Below are 21,477 nucleotides of genomic sequence, written 5' to 3'. Positions count from 1 at the left end.
ATTCTGTAAATAAGAGCTGAAATCTTGAGTTTATGCTGCTGTGTTTTATTCTCTCCATGGTATTGGTAGTGAAATGTTCTACGTTTCAACAAAAGGCACAAGAAATGTAAAATACTAATTTCTTTTATGCATCTGTCTTTTTGTACGTATCAGTCTGTGTATACCACTTACATTGCATTTAATTAAAGACCATATGAGTTTTGTATAAACATATCCTTATTGGACTTTTATTCCGTGGTTTTGTTTGGATACATGCAAACACTTTTGCCTTCCTGTTGTCACATTTAGGACAGCCTGGAAGGAAAAGACAAGGTGTGAACTGTTAGAACTTTGGGTTTTGATGTAATAAATACAGGTATTTTGAAGAGCTGCTTGCTTTTTTTGGTGGGGTCTATGTGTCTTAATGAAAGTCTCATAGGTATTTTGGAGCATCTGTGTTTTTAGAAGGCAGGCAAGCTTTTTCAGTAGTCAGTGGATTTCATCTAGCCTGCACGAACTGCATGGCCCACAAAGTTTCCTTTTACCAATGGAAAGTGGAAAGCCGAATAGGAGTCCCCTGCTTTTTTTTTTTTTCTTCCCATTTACTGATGGTAACTGTACCTGAGTGCCCCTGGCTTTTCTTTGCAGAACACATACTGAGTTCCCAGGCAGGAGAGGAGGCTCTCGCTCAGGAGTGGGTTCGCAGCACCTCCCTGAGAGGGAGCGGTGTGAATCCAAACCCCTGGAACCTCCTCCCCACGCGTGGGGGAGGCATGGGGGAAACCAGGCCGGGTACAGCCCTGCTGCGGGCACGTGCCCAGCTCCTGCCTTGTTCCCGGTCTGCTCCTCAAATTGGTTCTGCGGGAAAGCTCCCCTCTGCCAGGGGGAGCGGTCCAGGCGGGCTACGACGGTTAACCCCCGCAGTTCCCCTGAGGGCGCTGACCTCGCTCCCGCGGGGCCCGGCGCCACCGCCTCCTACCGGCGGGCCGCCAGCCCCGCGCATGCGCGTTCCCGCCTCCCGCCCAACTCTCGCGAGAGGTGGGCGGGGCGCGGCGGCTGTTGGCGCTCTTGGGGCGGCGGGCCGCCGGGCGGGGGCGGTGCCGCGGCGTTGGCGGGATGGGGCTGCTGGAGCAGTGCGAGGCCGCCTTCGGCTTCCCCGACCTCTACCGCGTCCTGGGCGTCCGCCGGGAGGCCTCGCCCGAGGAGATCCGCCGCGGCTACCACCGCGCCTCGCTCCGCGTACACCCCGACCGCGCCGAGCCCGATGCCAAGGAGGAGGCGACGCGGCGGTTCCAGGTGAGCGCGGGCGGCCGGCGGCGGCGGCCCCTGACTGGCTGCCGACCGGCTCCCCTGACTGACTGACCGACCGGCCCCCGTCTCCCCGCAGATCCTGGGCAAGGCGTACGCCGTCCTGAGCGACCCGGAGCAGCGCGCCGTGTACGATGAGCAGGGCACGGTGGATGAGGAGAGCGAGACGCTGAGGGGCGAGCGGGACTGGCAGGAGTACTGGCGGCTGCTCTTCAAGAAGGTGAGACCCGGGCCGGGGCCGAGGTCTGGGAACCGGCGGCGGGGCCTTGCAGGGCTCACCTGAGCGGGACGGCAAACCCTCCGGGAAAGGGAAGCCCGCTGTTTCACAGTTGTAGCTGTGTCTCCCTTACGAGCTTTGTGTACAGCACTGGGGTTTTTTATGCTATCTCTTAAATTCCTCTGGTGAATAAATCCTGTAACTCAAGAAGCGTCACCTCTTTGCTTCAGATCACGGTAAAAGACATTGAAGACTTCGAAAAGAGCTATAAAGATTCAGAAGAAGAGCTAGCTGATATTAAAGCAGCATACATGGATTTTGAGGGTGACATGGACAGAATAATGGAGTCGGTGTTGTGTGTGGACTATACAGATGAACCAAGAATACGGAAAATCATAGAAAAAGCCATTGACGCTGGAGAAGTCCCATCCTACAAAGGTTTTGTAAAAGAGGCAAAGCAGAAAATGATCGCAAGAAAAAGGCGGGTAGGTTATATCAATCGGGGATCAAAGGGAAACATTATTTTTTATAAGCTTTTAATCTCCCTCAGTAGAAATAAATTAAACTGTTTTTAAGACAAATGTTTGCCACAGGATTGCTGGGTTACAGATCCTGCTCAGTATCTTTGACTTTCACATTTAGTCACCTGTGTTCTCCACCACTGCCCCCCCCCCCCCCCCCCCCATTGTTGTGAAAGGCTTTTGAGTTGTATTAGGCTGTTGTCTATTACTTCTTTATTTTCTTATTATACACAATGGCTTATTACAGTTTAGCATGTCCCTACATTTACAAAGCCATGAGTTGCTGGAATTAAGAAGCATACGTGGGGAGGAAATATATTATGCTTGCCTTTTGGCAAGTGTGAAATAACATTCTGGACTCAATGGACCTATTCTTCAACCCGGTGGTGTTTGGGGCTTTGTTTGTTTGTTTGTTTTTTGGCACTTTGTAAAATATGTTATATGCACATCACAGTAACCTTTCTCCAATGTAAGAAAATGTAATAGCCGCTAAGACAAAAAAAGTATGGTTGGGGAACAGGGATGGGGATGGACATCTCATCATGTTCAGCATTGTGAAACACAAAAAACTGTCCTGCTCTACTAAATTGCAGAACCAGAATGGGCTTTCTCTTTGAGTGATCTCTCATCTGTGGCCAAACTTGGAAACCGTTTGTGTTTCCTTGCAGCTATTTATATAGAGATGCAAAATTAAGTGTTTGGTAACTCTATAAGACTTTGTCAGACAACATGCAAAATACTTTTTACAAAACCTAGTTTGCTATTTTAGGCAGAAAAAGAAGCTAGAGAGGCAGAAAAGACTAAAGACGAACTGGGCCTTGGTGGAGATGACGACTTGAAAGCGCTGATTCAAGTAAGGCTTTTTGTAAGATAGTTATGTTACTGGCTTATAATTGTGTTTTCCCTGAGCATCTTTGTATTTTGGATCCTTGCAACTCTTCTGGGTTCCTGAGGTTAAAATCTGACCTTAATGTTAACTATCTATGTATTTTAATAGAGTATGGTATGGATTTTATTACCTGTGTCTTTTTAAAAATTAACAAAGTTACTCTAATATGCTTATCCTTACTGCATACACAATCAAAATATTTAACTTCTAGTTTTAGGCAGTTAGACAGGGAGTGTTAATGATTGATTATTTCTGAGGGATTCCACAAGGATGTAGAAGTCTATAGGTCTTACTATTTTGCTTTTTTATGTTGGGGATCAAGCAAAGAAACATACTGTTTACATTCTGTTTTTCAGAATGTTTTCTGTTTCTTCTTTCTAATTGTCCAGTGGGCTTCCTAGAATGTTCATGTTTAATCATTCCTCAAATTGTAATAGGGTTTTGGGTCCAAACTAGAAATTGCTTTGCTTTTCCTAGCCTTATGTCGTATTTTTTTTATAGCCACTCTTTACCTGTCTTGATACTTTTGGAAGTTGGATATAGAGCCTCGAGTATACAAGTAGGCTTTTGCTTGACAGGACTATACCTCCTGTAGCTTATGTTCCCTGTTTAATCCATTTCAAGGCTTTATGTAGCTATCTCACTTCAATAGAATAATCTGTATTGGGAAGTAGTAAAAGTTTTTGGTTTTCTGTTTGTTGGTTTGTTTGTTTTTTTTCTCCTCCCCCAGACCAGAAATAAAGATCGAAAAAAGGAAATGGATGACTTTTTGGCCCAACTGGAAGCAAAATATGGGAATAATGCTAAAAAAGGAGGAAAGAAGACTGCAGCCAAGAAAGGAAAGAAATAAAGAACTGTGTAGGTTATCGGGTATAATTTTCTATGGGAACACATGGATTTGGGAGAATTTCAGAGTTTTTTTGGACTACTGTTTTGGAGTGTGTGTGCATCAACTTGCTGTGACTGGGAGGTATGATAGAGAACGCATCATGAACAAGACAGACAAAGCATTCTGGTGCTACTGTTTAAAATCCTTTGGGTGCTCTTCAGTTAAAATCAAACAGATTCTTGGCTAATTAGTTTTGTTACAGTAAGGAAGCCATGTGATGTTTGGGATGGCGGTATGTTTATTTAACTTGTGTTGAAGCCCCTTCCTTCCAAGCACCTAATGGATATTGGTACAGCTGATGGCAAAACAATGTAATCCCACACCTTGGAGAGTCTTCAGTGCTGGTTCCTGTGGCTTCTGAGTTGGAAGCCTTATCTTTTTGCTATTCACACACTTCTTTTGTAACAAACCTTCTGCTGTTTTTAAAGGTCTTTGCACTTCAGCTCAACAGGTCTTTTTCAGATGCTCCATTGGTTTTATAAAGATACTTTGGAAAACTACGGATTTAATAAATGAAAAGTTTTTGCAGAACTGCTTCCCCTGCCCTCTACATTTTCTAAGTAGCTGTTCAAAACAAACTGATCGTGTTGACTTTTCTGATGGATTTATGTCAAGTAAATACTACATGCTTCTATAGCAGATGAAAATATGGCTATATTGTTAACTGTGGCATTGGTGCTGGTGATGCTGCATTAGATGAAAGGGCCACCTAGTGTTTGGTCTTTGATTGCTTGTAGCAGGTGCCTTAGGAAAAATATGAGACTGCACCATGTAGGTGACTATGCAGAAATTCTCTAACACACTGAGGTAATAAACTTAAAAATCCACAGAATAGAGTCAGTTCTATGTATTTATAGGGTTCGTGATGTCCCATGACAAGGCGTTCCAAAGCTTAGAAACGTATTGTGCGTTATCTCAACAGCATCACAGTCAAGTCTGCTGTAGGATGGTAGTGATTAGCTACTTCATTGTATTTGTCAACAGTTCTGTTATTTCAGAAGCGAAGTACTTCTGCAAGATGCACAAATACTTTGAAGGTTTTTACTTCAGCTGTTTTTAAACCACTTGATGTAGTGTGCAGGGGTATGAATTTGAAGGGAAACTAGTATTCAACTTGCTGTAGCTCAAAGGAATGAGGCTGGTTTTATTTTGTGGATCAAGGTGAACACTTACTTTTGAGTTAAAGGTCCTCATTGCTTCAGTGATAGCATTCAGGAACTGACTATTTAATAGAGCTTCCTGGGGGAAAGCTAGAGGTAGAATGGTAACTCTGTTCCCTTTTACTTGGCTGCTTTAAAAAAATTGTCCTGATTCTGACAGAGTACAGCGCATAATTATGTTGCGTAATGCATGACTTGAATGTTACTTTTACTATACAAAATAGGTATCTAACAGCCCAGGAGAAATCTCTGGTGTCAACCATTTGTACAGAAACCAAAAATTATGTTATGATGAGACTGCTTTCACTTTTTTAACACACTGATTCCTCTAGGCTATAAAATACTACATTATGTTACTAGAAGTCTGTTCAAGTTTATTTGTGTATTTTTTGTAACTCTTATGCACAAGGGCTACAGAACACTAACTTGGTCCCTGAGGAATGGCACTGATATAAATGGGATGCTTATCTCCAGTTAGCTTGAGATTACTGGAACATTGTACAGTGTGTTATTTAATTGTCTTGCCTGTTAAGGGAAACTGTATTTTGAAAGGGTTTAGTGAATACAGGCCTCTCTTTAGCATCAATTTATCTCTATGCAAACTTAAGAGATTTAGATTGAGTCCAAAGCTTTTTTTCCCCCTCTAGAAATGCAAAGGAAAGTTAACCCAGTTGCATTTGCACAGTTCCCCTTTGCTTTCTTTTCCCTTCTTTTTGATTAGAGTGTGCTCAGATCAACTGGACTCAAGAACTTCAATATTGATTAAAAATTACTAGCTGTTCTGGAGGTACCACTAATTTGACAGATTGCATAACTTCAGAGTGGGGAAGCAGGAGCCACTTCATAAAGAATACTGACAAGTCTTTTTCCATTATGAATTGTAATTTGGAAAATATTAATAAGGAAATTTAGGAGAAAGTGCTCTTTAATTGGATTATGAAGGAACAACTGTTTTTGTGCAGTGTCCTAACTTTGTGAAAATACATTAAGTGGTTATCCTCACCTTATCTTTACACTTACTTGTACTCTGGCGCTTACTGCTTGGAAGTAAGATCTTCAACTAAGCATTTATTTTGATGAAGCCTGTATTTCATGTTTTTGTCTTATCTGGAAGCACAAGGACAACTACAGCTAATACCTCCAGTACGTCTGTCACACAGTGCAGAACACATCTACTAAAAGCTATGTTGCATCTGTGGGTTGTGGAACTTCATGTCAGAGTGCAGAAATCTTGTATAATAGCAGGTATTTTTAGAAAGGGAGACTGACCTATTCTGTGAAATTGCCATAAAATATCTCACCAGGAAGACAATGTACTTTCTTTGAATACTGTCTGGAACTACTTGCAGTAAGAGACTCTTTTTGCCTCTTAAACCTTCTTCAGTCACTGAGGAAGAGGTATAAGTATATAACACAGGAATAGTCAGTGGCGTGCTACCCTTGAAGTTGTCAGTTCTGTTCATCTGGTTTGCTACCTTAGTTTTATGCAACTGTGTTAATATCTGCTGCACTAACTACAGGATTCATAACTTGTCTAAATTGAGTTGTAGAAGCAGTATCATGTGTAGTGCTTGCTTTTGATAGTATAATATTGCTTTAAACATATAAATATAGCTTTAAAAATTTAAATTACTACTGCTGTGGAAGGCCTGATTAATCTTTTGTGGTGCTAACAGAAGAATCAGCAGGGTCTGCACTACCTGCCTGTAACAACATGAACCAGTCACAAGCCAGTAATGGGAAAACAGCAATGACTGAGAGCGTTTGGTAGATTTTCTAGGAGTTAGGCTTTACTGCCCACTGGAGTATATTCACCCTTCCACTGGAGTATAACTTCTACTAGTAGAAAATGGAATGTTTAAGTATACCCCTTCTAATCTTTGGCAGCTGCTTCTTAGATTTATATAAAAATAACTATTCATAAGGAAGGGTGTTTGAAAACTCTCTGTAAACAATGTTGACATTGCTGAGAATGAGAGGTGGTTCATGACTCTCTGGAGATGGATGGATACTTCTTCATGGCATGTCAGAACCCCTGTTTGCTTTTTGTGACTGATCCACTTCGACTGTGGCCTTTCACAGAACCATGCAGCTGAAGACCTAATAAACAGAGATCATGTACAACTTTAAGACTTCTTGGAAGGTATTAAAACTAAGTACCAAATATATCTCCTTTAATTTAAAACAAAAATGCCTTTTTTTGGCTTTTTATTCTAATACGTGGCTATCAACTGCAGTATGTATAACTTACGCAAGTTTGAGACAAGTGACTGGCCTTCCAAAAGGGGCAAAGTTTGTGCTGCATTGCAGGGAACTACTGTGTTCCTTGATATTTAATGAAATATTCAAGTCTACAAAGTTATGCTGATTTCAATTTTTTTTTTGTTAATACAGCAGTCATAAGATGCACCTTGCATTTAAAGATACTGTTGGGGTTTTGGGGGGTGGGGAGGGGGCAGATATTTATTTTAATTTCAGTAGAAGCCACTCCTTTCTTGTTTAAAAACAAGTTACTTCAGCTTAGTGCCCTTCTTAAACTCAAGTTGCCTCTTGTACCACTTATATTAGTGTTAGTAGGCCATTCAGTTATTAAACAAGCTAAAAGAGCCCTCTTGTCCTCTAATAATCGCCCCTGTACTTGCTACATTAACATTTGCAGCTTCCTTTAATTTTTGCACCTTCAATCCTATCTTGTTAGTATATTTTTATGTGGGAAATTCTGACAACTCCATACGGAATCCCAAAACACTGCCATGAAAGGAATCCAGTGTAACTTGTCTTGACAGACCTAGTTTTCAGAAAGTGCATCTAATCCCCTGCTCTGTGCCACCCTTTCCAGGTGGAGGTGATACTTAGCATCAATACAAAGTTAACAGGGAGTGCTCAACATGAACTCAGGTGAGAGTTATAAAGACAGCATTCATAAAAGCTGTTCCAGGACACAAAAGTTAACTTTTACTCTACCGTAATCTCTGAACAAAGTCCCTTTCAACTGACTAGACTAGACCTTGTGTGTGCCATAAGGTGAAAAACCTAAATCTCTGAAGGTAAGGCTGAAATAAGTAAGGTTCATTGGTCTACCGTAACACTTGTGTACACACGTGCAACTTAGTCTTGTAGCTTCCTGCTACTAAAAAAAAACCGCAACCCTGGTTGTGACTGTGTAGCTATTCTGAAGCATGTATGAAGACTGTTTTCAAAGTGTATTAACTAAACAATTTAAGGAGATGACTTTGCAGTGAAGGAAGAAACCGGAGGGAAGAGTAGGCATTACATTCACAACAAAAATGCCTTCCTGCTGCTTTGGTACTTTGATCAATTAAAAATAAGTAATTTTAGATGAGATTCATTTTAGGTTACGCCACTTAACTCCATAAAGGTAATCCAGTTGTTACAAATAAACAGTACAAGGCATACTCCAATTTCAGAGTATGCATGTGAATTGTACTGGTACGGTTACTGTCTTTAAAATAAACTTTGAGTTGATCTAGTGCAATTCTAGTACAATGTCTTCCAGATGCAGTTTGGGGGTGTTTTTGACATAATGCAACTTCTTTCAGTTGTATAGTTGAGCAGATGAAAAACCCTTGGACAGAAAGTAGTTGTTGCTAGTACCTGTTTAAATTGGCAACTCCTGCTCTTAACTTTGACATGAGAGGCATTGGAGCTGATTACATTAAGCTTCCTTAAGTGATTTAAAATACTAGGTGGTAACAAGAAAAAAAAAAACCCATACCCAAACATACTCTATATGCAAGTATAAAACTTGTATAATGGAAAATTTGAAACATAAAATAGAACTTTGAAAGACCTCCTCAACATAATTACCTATGTAGGAAATGCATCCTTGTCCCAAAAGCCTACCTCTTGCTTAATCTTATTAAATTCTGTGACTGATGAGCATACCTGAACCTGTTGATCCTCTGCTTGTCCGAGATTGATTACTATAATCAATAACAGTGCAAGAACGGCGGTGCTGTGGATCTGGCTGAAAAGACAGTTCAAGTTACTTATCTTGATGTGAAAAATACAAAACATCAAGATACAAACTACTTAAACATGTATTTCCTAATTCGTAAGATGTTGTAAAGGGTTAAGTAGAGCGTTTACAGGTTTAAGGAGGGTTAAATCAACCTAAAGTTCAACTCCTACAGAGTAGAAAATAGACTTTTGTAACACTCTTACTTAGAATGATCACTGGGGCAGTTAAAGGCATTCTGACCACTTCTGGAAATTTTTCTGTTTCAAAATACATTTTAGGAAGTTTGTACACTCAACTGCTAAGTCAAGGATGTTGAAAATATACACAGAGACCAAACCAGCAGCTATTTAAAAGCTATTGTTAAAGTTATAGCTCTTAAAGCTTAAATAAAAATACTTTGTTAGATAGGACAAGATATCAGTAGAGTAGGTGTTTCAATAAATTAAACCAAGAGCATTTGATACTGAAAGAGACTGGACATTAACAGTATAGCAAACTTGTGCAAGAAAGCAATGCAGACTATCCTATCCTTGCATTTCTGAATACAGCTGTAGGAATGACTTCCCAATGTCTATGCAAAACTTTAACGCATCCTCTCCTACCCCACCGTTCTTAAGCCTTCACAGAAGATGCTAGATTGAACGTTACACCTCAAGTAACACTTAGCTTTTTCCACAAGCATCTCAAACTTGGGATTCTTTAAGAAAAGTGTAGCACCACCAGCTGCTTATAGGTGTAGTTAGGAGCTGGTTGTGGGGAGTATAGTGAGATTGTTATCCATGAACAAGTGACTTGTCCTGTTTGTTTTGGAAGTGCCAAGCAGTGATGTTTCTGTTAACCTGTGAGTATCTAATCAAAGTGGTGAACTAGATGAACTCCCTGGCACTGATCACCTGTGACATTTGGTTCTCGAGTAATGTTTACCTATGTTAATTGTCCAAGCACCCTACTGAGTAACTAAGGATGATTTGGTATAATTTGCCATGCTTTACCAAGTATGCGTTGGTTGTGTTAGGCCTGGAGAAATGATCAGGTAAGAAAAGCTGCTCCTGTAGCTGCTGGTGGGTATCTTCATGTGTTGTTACACTGTGAGCTTGACTTGAGTTCCCTCGAGATTTCTGCATTGAAGAATAAGTTATGGCTACTTCTTATTGCATCAGTACATTTAAAATAATTAGGAATTTTTTTAGGAATTAAGGCTAATTTTCCAAGTCAATAATTCCACACCTAGTTATGGGGAGGAAAATAATTCTGGCAGTAATTGGAATTAAAGCATTCAACTACGGGTGATGCTGCTAGTCAAAATTGATACAGCATTTTTTGTGCATCTATTTCAGTTGCTGTGACTTACAAGATAACGGACAAATTAGAACTCCTGGGTTAGGTAATTTGATCAGCAGCAATTACATTTTAGACTCTCCAATAATAAAATTGTTGTGCCTATTACCATTTGCCTCCGGGATCCTGCAGTGCTCACGTGCTCTGCCACACTGGTGGTAGTAATAGGTGGTAGGAGATTATTTCGGCTTAGCGGCAGTGGGGAGGGTGAGGTCAGCTGCTCATGTGCAGTCAAACTGAAATGCACCAATAAGAACAGAAAAAACATACAGTTTATATGTTTGGCATTGTGTAAACATACAATATTGTCAGTTTGTTTCGCATTATGTAGACAAACAATGTTAAAACTAAGAGCAAGGGTTGCAGAATCTTGCTACAAGATGCTGGTGTTGGGGCTGACTATTGGAGACTGTATTTAAAAGAGGAGTGCTGCAGCAGATGAAGTTTGGCAGACATCTTTTTCATGTATTAACAAGAACTTGTAATTTTCAGAATGTTTAATATTAAGCATATAGGCAAAGTGAGTCTGAAAATGAGTACCCCAGCAGAAATCCTTGTAATGGGTGTATATAAAATCTAGTTGGTGGTTAAAATGCACTTCATCCAGTTCATTATGAAGGAGTGTGCTGTGCAGCTGGTACTGCAGAATAAAGGTGTGTATATACAAAAGTGTCTTCATGGGCAGTTACCATACAATGGTAGAATCTTGTCTGCCTGTTCCTGGACACGGCATTTTTTTTCTGCTCTTTATTCATACCCTTTAGGATGAAGTACTGCTTACTGCTAACTTCAGCCTAGCAACTGAAGATAAATGAGTCTAGAAAACAGCAGCGGCCCATATTTTAAGCAGAGCAAGTAAAAAAGCTACATACTGCAAATGCATATTGTAGCTCTTTCACTTATTACAAGCATCAAATAAAACATCTGGGGGTAAAACAAGGCTTCTACCTTCTCCATATTTTGTTTATTTGACGGAACAGGTGCAAGAGGCTTTTTGAAGCCTTCTAAAGGGAGCTAAACCAATCTAATTGCACAAAATACAAAAGGAATTTAACAGTCACAGGAGGAATGTAAAAGAGTAAGTAATCTATTTTCTAGATACAGCCTTTTCATGTGAAAGCCTGTTCACATGAAAGGTGTCTGCATACTATTGTATGTTTGAGAAGTGCTACAAATGATCAAGAGGCCTTAGCTCTATACGCGTTCTGGAGTTGACTAAAGGAATGATGTTCTGTAAGAATACATTAGAAAAGCTTCAAACTATAATCATTTTTAAAAAGACCTTCCTAGTGCTCTCTACGTACACTTAAAAATATATGGTAATAAAGGGGTGATGTTAACAATTGTTAGATTGATCGAAGCCTGTGGAAAGGGAACAGAAACATAAAATATTGCAAGTAGAAACATCAGTTGTGAAGGGACAAGGAACAAGTCTCTAAACAGTACATGACAAAAAATAACAGGCTGAATGAGGTAGACTGCAAAACTAAAAGGAAACTATGTCAATTTACAACACATGGAAAATAGAAGTGTATTAAACCTGCACTGTTTCTTACCACCCTGTAGTCCCTATAAATGACTACATTCAGTCAGGTCATTATACCAAACAAAAATAAGATATCCTAGATGTGAATGAGGGTTCACTGAGTTAATTAAGAGTCCTTTCATCAGTCAGATAACCTATCTAAGATAAGCACCTTCTTTATAGCCCAGTCTGGGCTAGGACAGCAACAGGCAGTTTGACCTCCAAAAACTGTAGACTTTTAAGTTCATCTTGAAAATAGGCTATAGAAAAAAAAAAGCCGATGTAAAGAAAGAGATGGTGGTACTTGCTTTCCTTGTACTGGACAGACTAAGATCTATAGTTTGTGTGCAAAACTACCTAAATATGTATGCGAGTCATTAAATTGCAGCTTGTAGCACAGTAAATATCAACTTGAGCGAATCTTTAGCTTTCTCAGGGGAGATTGTGCTTTAATGGGCAGTTAATTTCTTTAATCAAGTAATTCATGTTCTTTCTGTTCAACTGAATGCTTTTTGTGTAAGCTAGGTTCTCTAAATATGGTAACTTGCATTGAGAAACTGGTTTTGAAACATACGATCGAGTTCCCCTGAAGACATCATCCACAGACCCTGGGGTCCCAGTACGAGAGTGGCTTGTGCTGATGGGATGCAGGGTACGTGGTGGTTGGTTTCGCCTTCTTGTGGAACGTGACAGGGATGATGTGCTGAGCTCTAGAGGACGATTTGGCCATGCTCTGGTAGAGAGGATGGAACTGGAGCCTGGACGTTTGTTGTCCAGGTCCCTAACAAAAGAATTACAAAACCAAAAGAGATATGGTTAACATGACTGGTAACTATCCTGTTACCAAAGTACTCATCTACATGTGACATTAATAATATTACATGTGGATAGAGATGATGTGTTTTCATTTTTTTACATAACTATATAAAGTAATTTACAGCCAAATTAGAAAAGAATAGGGGATGTAAAAGAAAAAAGAAGCCTATCTTTATTTTTTTTTTTACTGAACTATGAGCTTTCTCATTGAAGATTCCAGTATAAAATTAAAAATTAATCACAGAACAGGTTAAAAAAAAAAACATACTGTAACCACCAGTTTTCACACCCATAGCCTAGATCTAACACAAGTTCACTTCTAGGAACTGAGCAAATCAGTTTCTCTGCCCCATTCTGAGCTTCATCTCTTTTCAGGATGTCAGTTAGTGCCAATAGTAATGTCATAGCTGTTCACTAAGTGGTAAACCAGCAGCAATCAAACAGAAAACCTGTACTAGAAGCATATTGTTTCAGAGAGGACAAATAAATAAACAAACAGGCAGGAAAATAATTGAGAACTGCTTTCTCCAGTGTAGAAAATTATCTCACAATGTTTTGGGTTGAATCCCTCTCACCGTGAGAGTGACTACTTTACAACAGGTGATCTATAGTTCTTACAGTGTTTTCTCCATTACAGGCTGATTCCTTTGCTGTAACTGGATCCCGTGTATCACCATCAAGCCATTCAGATTACGTTGAGAGCCACTACTTGGCCCTTGAGAGAGATTTACCTGAAAGTTTGAAAAATAAGTAAGTAAATTACTGTTTGGCAGAGACATACACACATATTTACAGATTTTGTCCTTGTAAATAATTTTGGAGGAAATAAATTAATTTCTTCTATGATATCCAGATATATATTCAGTTATAGTATTTCTCCATCTAAGACAGGCATCTTAGCATTCCATTTTTCTTGCAAATGGTAGTGCTTAGAAAATGTATCCTACCATGCTATATCATACTTAATATTTTCCAGCTCAGTTTCTCATTTGCATGACAGGATCTTCCAACAATGGCTATAATCAGAAGCTTTACAAAACTAATTTTCAGTGTATGTTTAAATTTTATGTCAAGAACAGAACTGCAAAATCCTTTCCTGGCATACAGACTGATCTGGAAAAACATCAAATTCCACCCACCGTAACGACAGCAAATAGGAAATACCAGAGCTTTAAAACCTGTCCAACATACATACTTGAGGTGGTTTTCTCCTCTTTTTGCTTTTGCGGCCACATCTGGTTTTTGGGCACTACACATATAGTAACGGGAACATAAGGAAGAGACAGGGGTAGAAATAAAGGAGAAAGAAATAAGAAGGAAAGAGTTGAATTAAAATGGAATAAACAGATGAACTTTGGTGCTTACCACTCTAGGAGCAGATCGTCTAAAGCAGATTATACAGTCAAATTCAGTGTCTGAGAAAAAACATCCCCCTGGTTTACAACTGCACTGAGATTTGTCCTCTGTTTCCTCATGAGTTAGCTATAGATAAGCTAGTGAGAATATGATCTCACACACACAATCCTCAATCTCACAATTTAGTTCAAACATTATTGAAATGTAGAAAGAACTACATCATTAATGAACAGTCACCACATGGTTATCCAATACATATATAAAATACTAAGTTTTAAAGAGAAAAGTAGGAATTAAAACTTGCAACTGAGGAATAACAGAACTTAAGTGTTAGAAAGGACAGTCAGCATTCATACAAAATCCAAACTAGTTATGTATCTAAACAGTCCCCTGACGTACTTGAATCTGTTTGCTTAGGTATTGATTTGTCCCTACACAAACCAGCTGGCTAAAAATACTCACCAGATTTGATGTCACTGAGGGCATTTTAGTTTGTGGCACACGAGGTAACAACACTGGCAGAGGATCAAACTGCAAAGGGCTTCCAGCATCTGCTATGATTGTTTCTACTGTTATGATATTTTTCTCATCATCTATGCAAAGCAACAGAGAATTCCTGTAAATGCAGACTATTGGCATTGCTAGTTGTGGACAATGCTATAAATCCAAATTTTTTAAATAGAGTCCTCTTAGATGCTAAGCTCTATTAAATCTTTTGAAGGCATGTCTCACACTGTTAGCAAAATAACCTCCCCCCCCCCCCCCCGAAGATATTATTCCCAAATACATCTCTCTCTCATTGCATCCTTGCAAAATTAAGTAACTGAAATCCCCTTTTGAATCTTCAGTTTAACTGTGATCCTTACCAGAGGCTGACCCTTCCCAGTGTCTACAGATTAATTCTTCCATGCAGCCTAGGACTTCACTCCACACATCATCAAACACAAATGTGAGCACAGAATCCTTCATGCAGGAATATGGAGAGATAGGAGGAAACCCCAATTTCCGTCTACCAGAGGACAGTCCCATTTTCCTCTCATGTAACTCCTCCTCCCTGTAAAAATGTAAGCATTACCTACACCATAAACACATTTTCTTTGTCTTCTATATTTTGTTGCATTTATTTAATAGGATTAAAACGTCAGCTAAGGCTGCATTTCTGTTCTATTTTCTCTTGGTCAAGGCAGCTAGCCGAATAGCTTGAAGACATTACTTCAGAAGTTTTGTATTTATCATACAAATATTATTTTCTGAGAGCTGATAGTTTAGTAAACAGCAATATCAAATAACAGTCTAATACTGAAAGAGGCAAGCTTCTGTACATTGGGCACTTGAACTTTTATTTCTTCCAGAATCTACCACTGACCTAAGTGAGAAATGACTGAGACAATCACCTTATTACTGCACACCTTGGTTTCCCCATACAGAATGACTATAAATGGTACTTCATGAATAATAAATAATTTAAAAAGGGGATCAAAGTTCCATTTAAAAATAAATATTAACAGTTACAGTGATATTTGTTCATCACATTGTTTGGCTCCATATCTAACATCACTACAGAATTCTGAAGAGACAAGACAGAGGAATGTTACTACTCATGACTGTTTAACGCCACACTGAGCCTGCTGCTCTAACAGCCAGGAGATGTTCAGGGCACAGGCTTAATTCTCTTTTAGACAATTAGATGTAATCAATGAGAGGGGAGAAAAAACATAATTCACAGCAGCGACTGGCCTTTGCTGCAGACCCTTCCACAATGCAAGAGGTATTCTGAAGTGTGAAACCTTGAAGACAACTGCTCAAAAAAGTTTATGTTCATCTGCCAAAAGAAACTTTATAGAAAGGAGAAAATAATACTGATGAAAGCACATTTATTATGGCTTTTGTATCTGCTCCCTGAATTAGTACTTAACATCAAAAGCTACAAACCTTGAGAAAAAAGGAGATACCACTAGAAAAAGCTATAATACTTCTACCATTATTTTACAGAGATGGCAATATTGTTTTGTACCAATTCAAATTGTACCAATTTGAATCTCATGGTCCATGCAGCTAAGTGGCTTTATTTATTAAAACCAATTAAGTAGTTAGCAACTGATATCCAGAGTCCTTACCCAGGCCATATGTTCATATTGTTGGGTTGAATAAAGTAACAGGGCAAAAAGAATCCTCTTTATGCCACCCTTAATCCTTTCTTCTTACAATAAAAATAGTGGTAATTATTTCTTGGCAAACATCAGATCCACTCTAATTCTTAAATTACCACTGAAAATCCAGAAAGGTACAATTCCACCCAAAATGCTAGTACAAAACCAAAGCAGCACATTGCTAGTGCGTAACAAACAACAATGAATTTGACTTAGTATAAAAAATAAACAGCATTTAAACAAGTTTGATTAAATATGTTAATACGTAGCAGGCTCTTAGTTATGATGGAATGAACTATTTAAACCAGGCACAAAAATGGCTAGTATCAAAAAGTACAAAAAATTCAGAAAAATAATTTAGCAAAATAAATTGTTCTAGGAAATGGATTGGAAGACTTCCCAGTGCCCTAGCAACCTCAGCCTTTTGAAAGTTCTCTAGAGGAAAGATATAAAAAAAATAAATTCATCAAATACTTTATCAACTAACGTCAAAACCAAATATATATATCTTAGCAGCAGGAACTCCAGGACACTGGTACTAGTTGCTATCTTAATATTCAATACCTACACATCTCTGCAGTCAAATGCTAAATATTCCTCCATTACGCCTTCAGAGACAATTATTCCATCTTCACCTTCTTCGCTCTCTGGAGAACACAAGGTCGGAGACTTGGAACGGTCAGCCTTTTTGTGAACAGGAGTAACAGAAAGAGGTACCTTCTTGCCAAAAACACTAAATCTGAACAGGTGACAGTTTTCAGAAAGCAGAAATGAGAATAAGTTGTTATCCACTTCAAATAGCAGCATTTGGTAAGCTGAGAGGCTGAGAGACAACACGGTAGTTAAGGCCAACCAGTAGGGAGGCCAACAAATTATGCATTACAGCAAAAACTCTTTTAGTTTGGATATTTTTAATTCTTGCTAAGGAACTTGAAACTTCAGAAAAAAATTCAAGGCTAAGTAAAAAACATTCTAAAACATTAAATAATAAAAGTAGTACTAATGTAGTGCTTTGTATTTTTGAAGTTCTGTACAAATTTAATGATGATTAACAATAAAACCAGCTACAATACATGCATATTCTTAAGAAGTCAGCAGCAGCAAAGGTATTTCTATTTACTGACCAGTTTACTGTAGTTAGCAACAAGCAGCTACATAGTCTTGCTACGTATGTACTATCTGAATGTACTACTTTTAGTTAAAAAGGAAAAAAAAAAAAAGTGTGCTGTGTTCAAAACTCAGCCTAACAGAAAGGAATTAGGCTTCATATTTTAAGAAGCCTATCACTGCAGTCCACTGAGAACAAAACTACCTTCCCACCTTGGTACGGTCTGGGTTAACCGCTGGTACTTACTCATTAGAATCTTTTTCTCGTGGTGAACTTACATCTGAGGAGCCTAAACTGCCAGAAGGTGAACCTGAATACCATCCATACCCTTCATCTGTGGGGATCACTATCTGCTTCCCCACAACCCTGCCATGGCAAAAACAAAAGATAAATAAATCAGAAAACATTGAAAGTAAGATTATTGAAGTGTGTAAGAACACACAGCAGCAAATCCTAAAAATGCTATTGGGAAGCTATGCGGTTTTCTTGGTGATAGTTAAATGTGGTTTCAGTTGTTTTCCCTACTACAGACTGCTTCGAGTCAGGTAAATAAATTAAGAAAATTTTGCTTGTTTTTTTTATGCTCTGCTAATTGTAAGACTTTTGAATATAGACAAAACTGTTCAAGTACACGTAATGAAGATTTAAAATTTAAGTTTCTAGATAGCCATAAGGACTGCTGAGCTAGGGTAGGAGGATTTTTAAATTATTTTAGGCACCTGGCTTTTAGCTATACTATACATCTTTTCTGAGAATTTTGCTATGTTAAAGCCAAGTCAGTTGCAAATAGCAATAAACCTCTGGCAAGGAACCAAATGTGAGATAGCAGAACGTTTATTAATGACAATGGCAGGCAGACTAACAGAGTGATCTTTTTATCTCTATCTACTGTATAATTGCATAAAACCACCCTGCTACTAACATTGTTTTAAAAGCAACTGTTTCCATCCCTACCCTTTTATAACTCTGGTTATAATGATGGTACTAGCATTAGTCTGTTAATAAAATACCTGAGATGAGGAAAGTTGGATGTCCACTGGTGGCATTCTTCCCGCAGTCCCTCAACATGCACGTTTTCTTTCTGCTCATAGAGAAGCTCATCAATTTGTCTGAACATTTGCTGAACCTGTTGTGTGGCAGCTTTATCAAATTCCTAGACAGGAAAGTTATCCAATAAATACCTAGTGAATAGCATTCAGAGAGGTTTTTTAATTGATTTTTTTTATAATTGAAAAAGACAACTATTTATTTAAAGCTTAGCGGGACTGATTTAAACAGTTCTCTTTCTTTTGCATAGAAAGACATTAACTTTAAATAATTTCCCCCCAGCAATGATGCAGACTGCTGTTAGGACTGATGATAGCTACATAAAAAGCTTACATTGACACAACAGAAAAACTATTAAAACATTTTGAAATATCTGTATTATTATATGAAGTTAAAGACATAGCAATTTACATAAAAGAAGTCAGAACAGGAAGGATAACATTCAGCGACATTTTAATGAAAAGGAAAATTTGTTGCTTGCAATGTCCATAGACAACAGCAAAACAAAAAGCAATGCAGACTGGTGTGAAACACTGTGAAAGTGAAGGATGTTCACGACCTTTGTTACATGTTCTCGTGTAGCTAGAAAATGGGGTTGGTTCTTGGGTGATTTAAATCTAAACAGTTCCATCTCACCTCACAGAAAGCAATAGCACACTTTGTTTTGGTAGACGGGGAATAAAACAAGTATTTCCAAATGAAAATAATGTTTTAGGGGCTTACTATATTTTGAGAAACATACAAGTATGCAGAAGTTTGATAAATTCACACCAAGTGTCTGAAAGTCATCCACTCATGTTTGGGATTCCAAAATAACAGCATTTATTATGTTGTATAGATACACTTATGCATTAAATGATTTGCATTTCCAAAGTTTTAGATGGAAATGCAGAATATTAATTGAATAATATGAGCCTAACGTGTTTTGATCTGAGAGAATGGAAAGATGGGGAAGAGGTAAAAAACAAGATGTTCTTTTTATAACCACTATCATGATTTATTAACAGATCCAATCCTCATTTTGATCCTGAAATGTATTTGCAACGGTATTTCAAATGTCTTTCTACTCACTGTGCTACAGTTGGTTTGGATGATTATGTTCTACTCACATCATAGCCCCAGGAGAAGACCGAGCTGTCTTCAGTGGAGGTGTCAGCATAACGCTGGCTAGCAGACCATGAATTCCCATGATCAGCTGAAGTAACAGAAGGGTAATCTGATTCCTTCCATATTTGAGACTCCCTGAAATGCACATGTTGAGGAAAAAAAGGAAGACAAAAATGCCAACAATACACAATGACAAATGAAGTGGGTAAGTAAACTTTTCTTCCTCTACAAAAAAGCATAGATATATCAGAAGAGGTCTTAGCAATGATAGAGTTTTCATAGGGTAAATACTTCAGAGGCAATTAAGCCATAGTACACAACTAACTATAACTGTAACTCCTAATAATCTCAATGACATAGGAAGTCTAGAGGTCAAGCAAAACATATATTTTCCAAAAATTATCTCAGTTAAGCTGCAGACTATTTCTAGTCCTGGTTCTACAGCACTAAGGAATTATTTTTATCTTTTCTCCTCTTGTTTCTGCCGTAAGATTAGATGACCTATTTGCAAGCTGGGAACACAACACAGCTACACACTTTTTATTATTTCCAAAACAGGAAGGATGTGTTCTGAAATGATACAGATCTGAGGTAAAGCCTAAGCCTACCAGCTGTACTACTTCTGTAAAGGTAACTCAAGACAAAGGTGCCTGGTTTTGTCATTGTCTCTAGACAAAGATTCATTTTATGTTATGACAAGTACCTTGAGACTTCGCTGTAGTTTTCAGCCGTGGATGTGGCTGGGCACACCTCAGCTGGTGGTTCTGGCAGCGGATGATGCCGCAAGGCATGTTTTGGAAGTCCTTGTCTAAAACAAGAAGTGGAACTTGACATTACTTATAAGAATAAAAATCTACAGAGTTCCCAAGCTTTACAGCGGTTTTCTTCTGCTTTTAAAGGAATGCCCTAATTTGCATACTGGAGCTCATTTATTATTATTAGAAGGCTGATTCTTGTTACCAAAGCTTTACAATTAAGGCATCAAAACTAACTCTAGGCTAAACATGGAGTTAAAGGTCTTTGCTTAGAAATCAGTGTCTTCCTTTAAACTTAAAATGTTGTTGTGAATTGGTCTACAGCTCTCTAAAAGCAGATACAATGTCATTATGCCTGTAGGAGACTTATAATCAAATAGGACAAGAGTAGCCACCAAACTATGCACAGGCAAGTTAGGAGAAATAGTAGCTGCTAGTTTTTTGTTTTGTCAAAGTTTAGATGTCTAGGAAAGAGGGACAAGAAAAGTCACAGTAGTTGGAGACAGAGAAGTACCAATTCCCTCCATGCAGGAACAAAAGTCCTGTCCCAAGTATGGGCTGAAAGAGCCTTAAATAAAGAAGCTCTCTCTCCTGTCATTGCTCTGCTGTTCAGAAAAGACGACAGAATTAAACATAAACAAGACTGCATCAAAGTAGCTAACTACCAAAACTGATGTATTTGTTTAAACCCCTCGCTCCCCCCCCCCCCCCGAAAAAAAGCGCCTACATATCAGTTACCTCTGGGGTCAAAAAAATAAACAAGAACAGGGATTTAATCACATTCTCTCACACCTGTATTTTTCAAGCGACGAGTATACTCGTCGGCCACGATCGCTGTAAACACGTTACCGTGGCTGCCCTTTTGCTGGCCGCCCCCTGAGGCAGCACAACTGGCCGCAGCCTCGGCACAGGCCACCGCACCGCAGTTACGGCATGGATCCGTACAACTCCACGTTAAACCCGGCCCACCCCAGCGCTACGGGCAAGCTGCGCCCAGCGCCGGCCTGCGGCTCCGGCCCCCCGCCCCGCCCGGGGACACGTGGCCCCGCGACCCCCCTGTCCAAGCACGGGGCCCGGTTTTCAGGCTGAGTGGTGGTGCGGGAGGCCAGGCCCGAGCGCGGGGACCGGGCGGAAGCGGGGCCTGGCCGGGACGGCAGGGACCAGGACAGCGGGGCCGGGGAGAGGCGGCGGCGACTCACATCTCCAGAGCGCCGGGGGGTACCGGCTTCCGCGCGTATCGCGAGATCATCCTCAGCTCCGCCGCGCCACCGCCGCCGCTCGCCGCCTGCCCGCCGCCGCCATGACGACGCCCCACCCCCGGGGAGGCGGA

The 21,477-nt window shown here is 39.6% G+C and overlaps 2 protein-coding genes across 5 annotated transcripts; one reads left to right on the top strand and one right to left on the bottom strand.

The window, feature by feature from the left end:
• Nucleotides 1–1,027: 1,027 nt before the first annotated feature.
• Nucleotides 1,028–4,270, top strand: DNAJC9 (DnaJ heat shock protein family (Hsp40) member C9). Its single transcript, XM_075505429.1, has 5 exons — nucleotides 1,028–1,275; nucleotides 1,367–1,507; nucleotides 1,735–1,989; nucleotides 2,795–2,878; nucleotides 3,645–4,270. Exons 1-5 carry the CDS (start codon nucleotides 1,096–1,098, stop codon nucleotides 3,762–3,764), a joined length of 780 nt encoding a protein of 259 aa, XP_075361544.1. The 5' UTR covers nucleotides 1,028–1,095; the 3' UTR covers nucleotides 3,765–4,270.
• A 2,577-nt stretch (nucleotides 4,271–6,847) lies between these two features.
• On the bottom strand, nucleotides 6,848–21,476 carry FAM149B1 (family with sequence similarity 149 member B1). 4 transcript variants are annotated; one of them, XM_075505424.1, is made up of 15 exons: nucleotides 21,347–21,475; nucleotides 20,096–20,200; nucleotides 19,395–19,527; nucleotides 18,249–18,391; nucleotides 17,485–17,604; nucleotides 16,699–16,869; nucleotides 14,847–15,034; nucleotides 14,443–14,573; nucleotides 13,820–13,873; nucleotides 13,243–13,355; nucleotides 12,383–12,589; nucleotides 10,393–10,519; nucleotides 9,938–10,063; nucleotides 8,870–8,951; nucleotides 6,848–7,063 (listed from the first exon to the last, which is right to left on the bottom strand). In XM_075505424.1, the coding sequence occupies exons 1-15, from the start codon at nucleotides 21,394–21,396 to the stop codon at nucleotides 6,990–6,992; spliced, it is 1,824 nt and encodes a 607-aa protein (XP_075361539.1). In that variant the 5' UTR covers nucleotides 21,397–21,475; the 3' UTR covers nucleotides 6,848–6,989. The 4 variants fall into 4 exon arrangements, with proteins under 4 accessions (XP_075361539.1, XP_075361542.1, XP_075361540.1 ...); XM_075505427.1 differs by lacking the exon at nucleotides 9,938–10,063 and having other exon boundaries at nucleotides 21,347–21,476; XM_075505425.1 differs by lacking the exon at nucleotides 13,820–13,873 and having other exon boundaries at nucleotides 21,347–21,476.
• Between the last annotated feature and the right edge of the window lies 1 nt (nucleotide 21,477).

Source organism: Mycteria americana, chromosome 6 (genome assembly GCF_035582795.1).
Source record: "Mycteria americana isolate JAX WOST 10 ecotype Jacksonville Zoo and Gardens chromosome 6, USCA_MyAme_1.0, whole genome shotgun sequence".
Taxonomy (NCBI): domain Eukaryota; kingdom Metazoa; phylum Chordata; class Aves; order Ciconiiformes; family Ciconiidae; genus Mycteria; species Mycteria americana.
The sequence above is the reverse complement of the archived record's forward strand: the minus strand, read 5'-3'. Positions and strand labels throughout refer to the sequence as shown.